Below are 13,584 nucleotides of genomic sequence, written 5' to 3'. Positions count from 1 at the left end.
CACGCACCCACAATCACCGATCCGCATCCGCCGCGCTGTGTTCGACGCTTTGCTTTAGTGCTTTAGCAGTAATTTGTAAAAAATATTTGTAAAAAAATTAGAAAATTTGAATTTAGCTATGCAAATCTATAAAGTTTTCATCGGACTTACTTCGCTGCTGGCTATGGCACAGGCGCTCAGCTTTACAGTGACTTCCAAAATGTACTTAGATGTGACACAGCAAAAGAAACCCTTGGGACGCATAGTTCTAGGACTTTTTGGCAAAATTGCACCGAAAACTGTCGTCAATTTCCGACACATTTGTTTACGCGGCATCAATGGCACCACCTACGTGGGTTCTAAATTTCATCGCGTGATAAATCGTTTTCTTATACAAGGTGGCGATATTGTAAATGGTGAGTTTTTGGAGGATTAGTACGAAAACAATATATTTATTGTTTATTATTAGGGAATTGTCTAGTGATACAATTTTTTTTAATATATAATTTTGTATTTTTGCAATTTCAAATAAGTTATAACTTGAAAATTACGATACTCCAATTCAATATCGAAATTTAACGCAAAGTATTACAAACGTTTAATTAAAAATAAAAAAGAGTACATAGTTTTTGGTGGTAGGTTCGTGATATACATAAATTCATATAATTAATGTTTACCCATGTTTGGCCGAGCTTCTCCTCCCATTTAGGGTGTGCGTCTTGATGTTGTAGCGCAAATGGAGGCACCTACAGTTTTAAGCCACCTCGAACGGCAGATGGTTTTTTTATGAGGAACTTTTTCATAGCAGAAATACACTCGCAAGTTTGTCATTGCCTGCCGCGAGGCGCTCGCTATTAGAAAAAACTTTGTCTATCAATTTGTATTTCAAGCCCGGAGAGTCGAACCTGTGCACTTCAGGTATGGCAGCCGATCATGATTACTTAAAAAATAAAAAAATTCAATAGCGTGTTTTTGGCATTAAATGTAGGCATAAATTTATTTCATTGCCCTTATTTTATGGCACAACAGCTTACGACGCAATTTTTTTTTAATTTTCATTTTCATAAATTTTGATAAATTTAAAAAATGTGCCGCTGACGTTGGTAAACTAACGCCAATTGTAAGCGGCAATTCCTCCAGCGTTCTATGTAGTAGAGCGCCCAGACTTGGGCACGCTTGGGCAGATAATAAAATACTGATTTTTTAGTTTATTCTTGATTGCAGCTTTTGCGCCGACGCCTCAGTCCATCTTGGATCCGATGGTAGCTCATCGACTATTCTGTGGCCTCAAAAAAATTAGTACCCATTTAGACGACAAGACGTAACCCCTGGTTATGATCTACTTATAGTATTTTCTAGAGCTCATACAGCTCATCGGATCAACGCGCACTGTATCTATCATCGCCAATGCACAAATATCCATAAATCATACGGAGGATCTTTGCTGAATTGTTAAATATCATGAAAAAAGTATTGAATTCAGCCATTAATTATGGTCTCGTGGTATATGAGATCTTCTACTACTCCAAAATCAGCTCAGTAAGTGTTGAGCGAAAATATTGACCCGCAGTTTTACAAAGTGCTTCTGATCACGGGTAAATCGGAGGCGGTGGTGGGAATTTTTGTGGCTGACGCAGTCTTGCAAACTCCTTCTAGTCTCGGGTGGATCGGAGGCGGTCGTGGCAACTTTTATGGCTAAAAAATCCTTACTTTTGAATGAGTCTTGAAAAGTCTTTCTGATCACTGGTGCATCAGAGTCCTGAGTGCTTTTGTGTCTAAAAAACGTTTACTTAACATATGACATATAAAGACCTTCTGATAACCGGTGGATCAGAGGCGGTCGTAGGGACTCTTGCGACTAAAAAGTCCTTACTTCTCATTACTGTTTGGGATTTTAAAAAGATACTGAAAGATGCTTATCCACGCGGCGAGACACAAAATAACTTCGTTTTCCTTCGTATTAGCTGAATGGACGATGAAGACGTGCAAATATGCCAACATGGTTTTAAACTTTCTAGTTGCATCTGCTCGACTCTAAGTTTTTTACATACCTGAGGAGTTAATGGATCTGAGGACCCATTTGGGGTTGATATGACCACCTGCAGAAGTTTGTTATTCACACCCAGCTATTTTTCTTTAAAAACACCCAAATAGTTATCTACTATTCGAACATTTGATATTTCGTCTTATCAGGGTTTCCTCCACTATACTGTTTTTTTTAATGATATCACAATGGAGTCTGCCACATTTTTGGGAGTCATTTAACTTAACCTAATCTTGAAACTAATATTTTTTCCAATATTTGGCATACATATATGGGATCGATATGGCATCTATCCAGTCCAAATACACGCTGGATAGAATCTTATACCTGATAGTAATAAGAAACGATTGCGCAGATTGGATAAAAAACACGGAAATCACCCGGGTTATTTACTATTTAATCGTCTGCATTCTGCATAGAAGATAAGCCATAAATTTTCTCAGTTCATCGAGTTAATCGCTCTTCGTGTATGTCGGGTTATTAGACGGCGATTTTCCATTATTTTTGGGTGCCGTTACTATTTGGCACAGTGGTAAAAAGCTTTCTAGATAATTTAGATACGCGCTGGGTTTAATCCACAAGGCCTATTTTGTTCTCTTAAAGCGTTTTCTGTTGTGCTTAAGGGGTTCCGGTGGTCTAAAGCTCGAAACTGTAAGGTATTTTCAGGCTTTTTTTTAACAGTAAAAAAAGTGAAATACGGCTTTAGGCTTTTTATTCAACTTTTTTTAAATAGAAAAAAAAATTGTTTTCATTTTAATAATGTAAAAAATGGCGCTGAAGTTGACCCTTCCGAAAAACTGGATTTGGACGGTGTTGCCCATTTTGGCTCTTCTTTTTATCTGAACACACAAACACCAAAAAAAATATTAATCAGTATGACGGTAGCTATGCCCGTTCCTATATTATGTACAAAACAAAATGGCGCGGTTTTGAATTTGACACTCTAAAAATCATGTTTTTTCAGTTTTTTAATAAAAAAAATACGAAATAATTGAATTGATAATATGATTCTAGTACGGGCGATAGCTATTGATGTTGTGAACAATATAATAAAATTTCGTACGATTCGGTTGACTACTTTTTTGTTTTTTTGATAACACCAAGCCAAAAAAAGTAGTTTTGAGATAATTGAGTTTAAAGTTTTGAGAGTGGGCGCGTGACGAATCTGACTCTACCTGCTAAAACCGCTGTAGTATCGAAAATACTGGGAATCTCTTGCCAAAAATTTGACAGTATATGTATTCAATATATTCAAATATTAAAAACAAAAAATAGACTTTTTGAAAATTCTAGATCATCGGGACCCTTAAGGGGTGGGGTGTGTCTTACTACGCTCCCACTCTACGCTTTTAATCCAGTTTTATCGCAGGCAGAACTGTGGGAGTGATTGAAGAACTCTTTAGTCCTACATAATCGCTGCTACTACAGGTTGAACATTTGTTATTCCATCTCTACTTATTTTAATTTCAGGAGATGGCACCGGTTCGACCAGCATTTATGGTGATTATTTTGAAGATGAGGCGTTAAGTGTGGAACACAATCGGCCGGGTTACTTAGGCATGGCAAATCGTGGTCCCGATACGAATGGTTGTCAATTCTATATAACCACCATATCGGCCAAATGGTTGGATGGTAAGCACACAGTGTTTGGAAAAGTACTGGATGGTATGGATACGGTGCATGCAATTGAGGATGTAAGATTAAAACGCGGAAATCAAGAAAAGTTAGTGCATGAAACTTATTATGATTCTTAGGTTAAAACGGATACTGATGATTACCCGATGGAGCCGGTTATCATTTCGGACTGTGGGGAATTACCAACGGAGCCATACGAGTTCTATCCTGATGACTTTAAGTAAGTATTCAAGAGATTTGAGAAAAAAGTAAGGAGACCTTGCAAAAAAATAGGTTTTCGAAATTTTTTTATGTGCTTAGATTTTACATTCAATTTATTCAATTACAATATGCCATTAAAAGTTAAATAACTACGGCACAGAGACTTTTTAGCAAGTTTTGATAGTTTTTTTGCTTTTTTATTTTATTTTTTATAATTTTTTATGGAGGTATGGCTCATTTTTCTATGAAAAATATACTTAGTCTTGCAATAAATTAGTTGAGAAATTTTACAATGAAATATTTTACAGAAAAGAATTCCGTTATTTTTGCTTTTGTTCGTATGAATTGTCTACTCATAAATTATACTCAGTCTCGTGGCAAATTTCGCTTGTTTAAATGAAGTGAGGAGGTGGGGTGCTATTGAAAATCGCATCGCAGTGATTGCATTACAGAAGTGTGGTTGGCTGAAAAAACTTAATATTTCGAGAATGTTTTTTCAATCAATCGTTTTTTCCAAACGTCTGAAGTGATAGACAGAAAAAGAAGTAGTCGTCCTCGCTTGGTTCGAACCAGTGCAGACATAAAAGCCGTTCGAGAAAGAATTCGCGGAAATTCGCTCAGAAAATCATGTCGAAGGAAATGAATGTATCGACTAGATCCATGTTAAAACTTCGCTTCGCTTCCTTCGCTCAACCGATAATTTTTTGGCAACGCGCTTGAAGAAAATTAGACTCGACAGATTCAAGCAGCGTTTTCGGCGGCACGCGGTCAACGGCCATTAAAATTTATTTTTCACAGATGAGACAATTTTCACTGTTAAAGAAATTTTTAATAAGCAAAACGTCAAAATCTATGCTAAGAATTCTAAAGTCGCAAAAAAATGTTGTTCTAAGGGCTCAGCGTGGCCACCATCCAGCTTCCGTAATGGTTTGGTGGGGTTAAGATCGGTGCAAAAGTGTACCAGGAGAATATTTTGGAAGGCATGTTGAAGCAGTTGAGCAGTACTCTCTTCAATGGAGAGCGTTGGATCTTCCGCTAGAGCCCATAAGGCAACAACCACCCAGCAGTGGCTAAAAAACAATATCCCGAGTTCATAGCCGCAAAAGATTGGCCGTCTGGTAGTCCAGATCTGAGTCCATTGGACTACAGGTTGTGGTCAGAATTGAAGAACATGGCCTGTCAAAGACCTCACAGAAATTTGGAGAGTCTCAAACAATCTTTGGTTCGAGCAACGACGTCCACATCCATGGAAACCGTTTGAAGGCTTTTGTAAAGGCGAAAGACGAAATGGTGACCATTTCAAATGAAAATTAAATATTTAATTTAATATTTACATGATTAAATAAAACTAGCTTCATTAAAAAAAAGTATTATAATTACATATCTAACTGAATTAACTTGTAACAGAACTTATGGCAGGACTAAGTATATTTTTGATCTCAAGAAATTTTTATGGAGAATTGGTTTTTAAATAAAGTTACTTCGCAGTTTTTAAAATAAAAAAATACTTGAATTTATAAAATTAAGTTGGAGCATTGATACAATGATATTTTTGTAAAAAAAGCTTAAATAACTAAAAAACTCACCTAGAAACGATTACTGAGAACCATAACATAAGTAGGTAGGTAGGTTGGGTGGTTGTCGTAACGACACACTTAGACCTTTCGCTGGTCCATTGTGATACCACTGGAGCTTATCCTTACCCTATGTGTTCCTTTTCAAACCATCCGGTAGCTTTAATAAACGAGGAGAGCTTCGTTAGTTTTAGATGCGCTATGCCCGCTATATCAGGTAAAAATGCCGTATGTAGTGTGCGCAGCCTCCTCATAGCTAATCTTTCACACTCACATAAAAGGTGTCTGACTGTTTCCTGTTCTTCTGTATTATTAAGACAGCTTCTACAGAAATTGAAGTACATGAGTCCTAACCTTCTAGCGTGGCTGCCTATTAAACAATGATCAGTTAATACCCCTATAATTTTTCTTATAACCATAAGATAAGTTATCAGTTATTTATTTAAAAATATGTTGGCAAAATTATCAAAACAGAAAAATACTGGAATGACCATGAAACGGTGAAATTCTACTTTACCTACCGTTTTTTTTAGTTATTGCTTTGTTTTTACGCAATGCTTCATGTAGTGAGTTACAAATCCATTCATGATTAATTTTTCAATTTCAATAAATTTCAATCAAAATGTTTTTATGGTATATTTAACACAGAGGTTCGGGTGTATTTTTTTTTCATATAGCGTATGTGAAAAATTACAAAAACAAACTACTGAAAAATGTTGGCTATTGTAAACATGCCATTTATTAGCTAAAAAATAGACAATGAATAAAAAAATAGATAGAAAACATGAAAGTTTTCAGAAAATTCTAAGTATAAAAAATGTTTGCAATTTTTAAGTTTTAAAAAAGATTCACTTATGCAGACTTCAGTGCCCATCTTGTCAAGAGCGACTTATCGCCGCTAGTCTTTGTTCACGATTCTGTTCCTGCTATTGATATATTTACGGGATACCCACTTGCAATTTTTACTGTTATTAAAGCAGCATTCAACGTAGTTCTTAGCGCAGCTCCAACATACATATGTACATAAATGCACCCTTGGACACTTTAGTGGTGGAAAGTTAATTTAAATTTTCATATTTGAAAAATATATTACTTAAATTAATAAATTGCTTCTTAATTTTTCAGAGTTATTTATTAAATTTTTTTTAATAATTTTTTTTTGAAGCTGCCAAAATTGACTTTTATAACTTTTTTATTTCTAAATATTATTACTATCACCCATTTATTTAGCATTTAGAAATTGTGGTTAATTGTTAAAAAAATGGTCTGAATTCAAATGGGGTGATATGCAACGCCGTTACGCCCATACGACACTTAACAGAACCGCTTGCTGTTATCTGTTTCTATTGGCAGTACAGACTCACGTTGCTTCGCAGTACGAAAATCCAATGAAATTTCTTGAGCTCAATTATTGTTTCTTCGATTGTATTCATTATTTTTTGAGTTATGCCTGTGGTCAGCATATGGCTACCATGGGAAACATTGACGACCCAATATGCCTGGCTTGTCGTGAAAATGAGGACACTGCGCATTTTCTCTGTAGCTGTCCGGCGTTCTCTAGAATCAGACCTGGCTGTTGGCGTGCGATATTCTGATGTTGTTGATGAATCCAAAATATACGCACAAGCGTGACCTCTTACCATCCTTCCGCTGTAATCTATCCGGGTGTAGTACAATGGTTTTCCTGACTGAGTGCTCGGACTTGCCCAACCCCCAACAAATCTAATCTAATCTAATTTAAAAGTTAAGGTGACTGGGGTAATATGCAGTATCGCTCACTAAAGATCTCTGGCAGAAAACGCTCAGAACTATGAAATATTATTATTATTATATTATGTATTGGAACAACAAATGTTTAGCACATTAAACAGGCAACATTAGTAGAGCAAAGGCAACAGGAGCAATTCATTTTTTGCTTGCAATTGCCCCAAGAATGTTAAAATCTATAAACATTCGAGTTTCTTAAACAAAATATGACAATTTAGAGACCAAACAATTTGGAAAAAATTAAATCAATTACTCTACTGCTCCTGCTTTTTCGGTGTGCGTTGATTGCATTATATTTTTGTGGCAGACTGTAGGTGAATGGCATTTCGTTATTATTATTGGAAATCAACGAATGCCAAAAAATCCAATGATTAATTAGAAACTTGTTGTTGTTTCTAAATTTGCATATTAATAGGTATTTAAAAAAATCACTTAAAATAAAATTCGAATAGACTTTGTAAATACAATACAATAGACTATTGCTTAAAACGAGGTAATAAATATATAGAGTAATTTTGCGCGGGTCGCTACCTATTATGTCAACCTCTGCTAGGTTACAAAACATTGACAAGCTTAAATATAAGAATATAGGCAGTATGCAGGCAAAATTAATCATCCAATTTTGTTTTTTAAAACGTTTGGTCTTTTTTGAATAACTTTTCTTTTCTGGAGTAAATAATGATAAAAATTATATTAAAAATTTTATCCGTTTCCATTTCTTTTTTCTATACTGTACTCTTTTCTATATATTTTTATATAAATAATTTAATTTCATTTATTCCACAGCATAATGAGCTGGGTCAAGGCGGCCGGATTCCCCGTAACGACCTCCTTCATAGTGTTACTTATTTTCCATTACTTTTACAGGCAATTAAATATGTACTGTTGACCGTTTCAATAATACCAAAACAAAAACAAAAGTTTGTTATTTGAATTATAAATTATATGCAATATATTTAATAAGCAATTTTACATGTGAAATATATACAAATAAGATCTCCCAGGTTAATTTTTATTCTTGTTCACGCTTAGATATGAGTCCACGCATCAGAATGGGCAATGTGGGGCCCAAATGTAGCTAAAAATAAATTTAAAAATTAAAAAAATTAATTTTAAATGTCTTCGATGCATTTAAGTTTCCACGCACATCAATGTACAGGTAATCCTCAAGCAGTTGTCCTTCTTCGTAGTACTTCGCTTCGGGTTTAAAAATTATTATAATGCGCGCTTCGCCGCTGAAGTAGTTCCTTTTGCTGTTGCTGAATATTTTGCACAGCGTAAAGTGATGTCTGTGATCTTCATACACCGATTTATTCAAGCTATTATAGTAGTTTTGTAATTCTTTGCGCTGCTTAGCGCCGACCTCCAAGCGCGTATGGTGCTCTTCCCTATCTAAGTCGAACGAATGTGCATGCTTGACTTTGGGATCCGTTTCCGCATCGATGATACGCTCAAAAGCGTTGCGATAACGTTTGCCAAATAAGGAGGCCGATTTCTTTTCAGCCGCATAAAATATATAATCATAATCCTCACTAAATGAAAGTAACGGGAATTAAGTATAGTTTCATGTATAATTTTCATCATAAGTCCAAGTCTACCTCTTTTTCACTTTGAAATCCACATACAATCCGGGTATTTTCACTTCGGTGCGCACAGATGCAATCAATTTTCCCGGCCCATAGAAATGCAAATCGATGATGAATTTTCTCAACTGTCCCAAAATCAATTGATTCATATTCAACACGTATCCTTGTTGTTGGAATGGTAGCGGTTGTGTGGTGAAATGCTTCAAGTTAATTGGCATCGATTCACCATAGTTAGCGATCATTTTCACATAATCCTGATGCACTTTGCGCAACAAGCACGCACTTTTTGGATTTTCTTGCAATTGTTTGATAAATTTTTGTGTCTCGATCAATTGCTCCAATACGCTTGCATTCGGCAGTTCGGCATTATTATTGACAATTACATAGGTTTTCATCATGCGAAAGAAACGCGCTTGCCGACTGCTGGTGGTGCTTGTGGTGGTGTCCGTGTGAATGCTGCTGCTCATCGAGTATTCGAGGGTGCGCAGACTAATATTGTCTTCCTCTTTTGGCGCTGGCATATCGTCATCGTATTCGGTTAGCGCTTTGAATACATCGAAATAGTAGATGGATCGTAGCAATTCATATTCGTTTAATATCTCGAAAAACAATTGTGTAGGACGCTGCAATTTCGTGGTTACTGCTATTATCGGCATGACGCCCTGGCCGCGTAATTGTATAATCTGCTCTTCACTCTTGTTGGCAGTCACTTGAATTTCATGCAGGAATTGATCGGATAAGCCCATAATGCCCTCGGCTCTCAATAGCTTCGATTTGAATTTGCAAATATCAAAATTTTTAGCCCCAATGATTTTCGCATATCCTCGGGAAAGTTGTTGACTTTTGTCCACCAATGTTTTGTGACCCATACTAATCGTGATGGGATATTGAGTGACATTGGTTATTCTCACCGAGGCGTTGAAGAGCTCATACCAGGGCTGAAAGTATTTAAATAAGTAAGTAAATGAGTTAGTTGAGAATTCGACGGGGCTTTTTCGCCAATTTATGCGGTGCATCTCATTGGACTATGAGCCTGAGTGTCCCAGAGTGGACAACCGCTACAACCTAATCTAACCTACATACCTCTGTGATGTCCTACCTACAGTTTTATGTCGTCATAAAATATCTGTGATGTTTATTTGTATGAGAACAGTTTTCATAGCAGAAACGTACTCGGAGGTATGTCCTTGCCGTCGAATGACGATCGCTACTAGAAAACACTTTTTTATCATTTGAAGTTTCATAACCACAGTAACTTTCGGGCCCGTGATCCGCAAACTCACTCGATTAGGTCGGTTGTATTTAAAAGAATATTTCAACTGGAATGCATCTGTAAGAATGGAGAGGACAAGTTCGGAGTACCTCTCTTTCTTATTCATATAGAGAAGGGATCGTCTCATTAAGTGATACGATAATTCCTCAACTAAAAATATAAGAGACTTTCATTTAGAAATTTTCGGTTGATATTACCTTCGGCGGCCGCCGTAACCGAATGGGGTGGTGCGTGACTACCATTTGCAAGTGCACAAGCTCGAAAATTCGGACACGAAATACTAATTAAAAAAAAGCTTTTTTTCTATGAGCGGTCTCCCCTAGGCAGACAATGGCAAACCTCCAAGTATATTTCTACCATGAAAAAGCTCCTCATAAAAAACCATCTGCCGTTCGAAGTGGCAAAACTGTAGATCCTTCCATATGTGAAAAATATCAAGACGCAGTTCACAAATTGGATGAGGAGCTGGGCGAAAAAGAGCGCTGTTTTTTTATGTTAATCGTCATTATGTCGAACAGCAAGGCAGCCCCTCCAATACGGTAGGTTCACATAATTACCAAGCACATCTAAAGTTGGCTCTCTGCGCCAATAATATGGTTTTACCTAGTGAGTTAGGTATGTTTTATGTGTTTTTTGGTGGGTGAGGTGGAGGGCATTTGGAACCCAATGCCTTCGTACTTAAAGGGACCGTCGTGTACGGCGTTGAGTGGTATGACCACTAAAACAATCCCTCCTCCTCTTTTGGGGAGACTCCATACCCAGAACTACATACTTTCTGCATTACTTCGGCGTCCATGAAGTGGACCAGTTCTATTCAACTACGTCTCGATCCACCACATTTGTAGCCAGCTTCCTGCTATAGGCTTATCTTCTTATGTCTCTATCTGTGCTGCGTTTGTGTCTATTGACCACAATTGTTTCCTGCATCCAGGGTTCTCTCTTTTTGACATATGGAGGTTTTATGTCATGGATAGTATCAATTGCTTTGCATTTTGGAGCAAAAGGAACATGAGAAGAATGCGATATAAAATTTGCTTGTACCGACTGGTTTCCGTCTGATATCGCCGTGAGCGTGAGAGTCGTTCGTCAGTAAAAATAGTTAGTGCCTCATTACTCAAGAGTTCTTACTCTTCAGCCGCCCACTCCGCATATCGGAGGTACTGCATTAGTTTTGCTGAATATGTCTTAACAGCATTCCAGTTATTAATTGATACACACATGGGTGGTATCAGGTTGTTCACCTGCAACGTGTGTCCAAGTAGCACCTCCAATGTATGACGCTCATCTCACCTTCGATCGTGTTGGAGCAGTGTGGGCAGTAGGGGTTTTTGGCCAGCTTAAAACGGTGTAGATACGACCGAAGCATCCATGTCCGCTGATAAGCTGCGTTAGATAAAAATTACTGTCGCAGTGTTTGCCGGGTCCAACATCTGTTAATTGATTGATTCCATCTATGTTGCCATTCTTCTACGGATTAAAGACGTTGTGTAGCTTTTTTCTCCATTGATGGAGTTGCTCCCTGCCTGTCATAGAAATAACTAATTTTTTGTGCATATAGGGAGTTTTCCAGCGGTAACGCAAATCGAGTCGTCAGAGACGGTCCTGAATGCGCAAGCGAGTCTTAGTGCATTCCGTAGTAACAACCTGTAACGAAATGCAGCGCCACCTTATGGTAGGTTGCTCTTCTGCTTGCATTACCAAGGCATGCATTAAAGACACTCTAAGAGACAAGTTGTAAGATCAAAATTGCAGGCGTCGCCGAATAGGATATCCGAGATAACAACAGGCTGAGTAGTTTATTCTATTCTCGTAAAAGAGTATCAAATAGGCTGCTTAATTTGGACTGAAAGCATCTACGAATTGTCACCAAACGAGCTATTCTTATCTTCTCTATTAACCCGTACATGAACTTTTTTAAATATGCATAAGTCCAGAGCGTGTGACCTCAAAATTTATAACTTTCCCGGAAATTCCCAATTCAGTTATAGAGTACCCTTTTCCTTAAATGCTATACAGGCGTATTACCCTCAAGCGATCCCCCTGAACTATTTGAATCATTTGAAAATAATTTATATATAAATATTTAAAAAAAAACGACGCACTGTGGAAATTAATGAACGAGGAACCCATCCTTAGGCAAATGGCTATGGATAGATCACACATTGACAAAACCACGAGATAGCACCACGAGAATGGCACTGGGCTGGCACCCGCAAGGGAGCAGAGGTCGCGGTCGACCAAAAAACGACGTCTCATGGGACGGTGCAAAAACAACAGCACAGAACCGTGTACAATGGAAGAGACTTGTCGAGGCCATATGCTCCCGAGAGGAGTGAACAAGGAAAAAAACAAATTTTAAAAAATAATTTGTATCCTTTAAAAAAACATTATACTATTTTGGGGGCGAAAACTCAAAATTTACCTTAGCACCGAGATATATGCTTTCAGATGAGAATTCCATAACTCTTTCCAAATTCACTAGAGTTATGTCGAATTGCTGCGGGCAACTTCCAACCGTTTCGAGTATAAATGTAGCCGTTTTGGCATAACCTGTAAGGAAATAGGCATTCATTACTTCCATACCGTCTTCTCTACAAAAAACAAGTATCAAAAAAATTGTCGTATTTCATGCGATGCTTAGTGCACAAACCAATTTTCCAAGTTTCTTTACTCATCTTAACGCAACTAAGGGTGCGTGCATGTCAGAGATGCGATAAGCGGTAAGAGCGTCGATAAGAGCGAAGCGTAGAAAATTAATGTATGTATTTTAATAGAAGTGTGCATGTCGGAGCAGCGCGCTAACTCACTCTTCGCTCGCTATCATCGATAAGAGCGTAGAAATTATAGGTTAGTAATTTCTTCGCTATTATCGATGATGGACACAGAAGATTTTATAGGTGCAGTATTTTTAAAACCTGCAATTTGGGATCAAAAAGATCCAAATCACCCCAACAGGTTCATTTTGGATAAATTGTGGCAAGTAAAAGTTTATTGCCTCATCTGAAAAATATTACTTCATTGCATAAACTAGAATACAGGATGAAAGTATTGCAGCTGACACATGTACTGTTAATAAATCAATACCTATTTATGTACATTGAATGTAACACTGAAAACACCACGGCTAGATGTGATGACAATGCACAAAACAATGAATATTCGATTTAGATTCACAATATTCTAAATGTTTAAAATTTTTAATTTTTTTTGTTATTTACCAATGAATATGTTAATTTTTCTCCAATAAAATTATTCGTACGTATACATATATCTTATTGTAAGCATCAATCGCTCCTCTTGCAAAATTGGTCTGTTGTGTCAGTTTTGCCAATTATGCTGCAGTCGATCCGAAATTTTAGACAGAATATAATCGAATGTATCGGTTGTCAAACTATTATAGAGATGGTGAAATTCTCCGAGTTCTAGTCTTGCTTGGTTTATAGGATGTGCCGAAAACTGACGTTTTTCCCTTACAGTATTATGTAGATGATAAAATGCAGCAGTAGGCGTCAACAACAACATATT

General features: G+C 37.1%; 2 protein-coding genes across 2 annotated transcripts in view; one reads left to right on the top strand and one right to left on the bottom strand.

Moving 5' to 3' along the window:
- On the top strand, positions 1–8,266 carry LOC128864959 (peptidyl-prolyl cis-trans isomerase, rhodopsin-specific isozyme). Its single transcript, XM_054104771.1, has 4 exons — positions 1–395; positions 3,494–3,717; positions 3,778–3,878; positions 7,987–8,266. The coding sequence occupies exons 1-4, from the start codon at positions 119–121 to the stop codon at positions 8,087–8,089; spliced, it is 705 nt and encodes a 234-aa protein (XP_053960746.1). The 5' UTR covers positions 1–118; the 3' UTR covers positions 8,090–8,266.
- LOC128864803 (uncharacterized) overlaps positions 8,189–13,584 on the bottom strand; it is a 27,351-nt gene continuing 21,955 nt past the window's right edge. The window contains exons 18-21 of the mRNA XM_054104562.1: positions 12,482–12,609; positions 8,799–9,724; positions 8,348–8,732; positions 8,189–8,278 (exon numbers count right to left, since the gene is read on the bottom strand). Of these exons, the coding sequence (XP_053960537.1) occupies positions 8,213–8,278; positions 8,348–8,732; positions 8,799–9,724; positions 12,482–12,609 (1,505 nt within the window). The 3' untranslated portion in view covers positions 8,189–8,212. The remainder of the gene's footprint in view (positions 8,279–8,347; positions 8,733–8,798; positions 9,725–12,481; positions 12,610–13,584) is intronic.

Source organism: Anastrepha ludens, chromosome 5 (genome assembly GCF_028408465.1).
Source record: "Anastrepha ludens isolate Willacy chromosome 5, idAnaLude1.1, whole genome shotgun sequence".
NCBI classification, from domain to species: Eukaryota; Metazoa; Arthropoda; class Insecta; order Diptera; family Tephritidae; genus Anastrepha; species Anastrepha ludens.
Note: the sequence above shows the minus strand (reverse complement) of the source record. Positions and strands in the feature narration are given on the sequence as shown.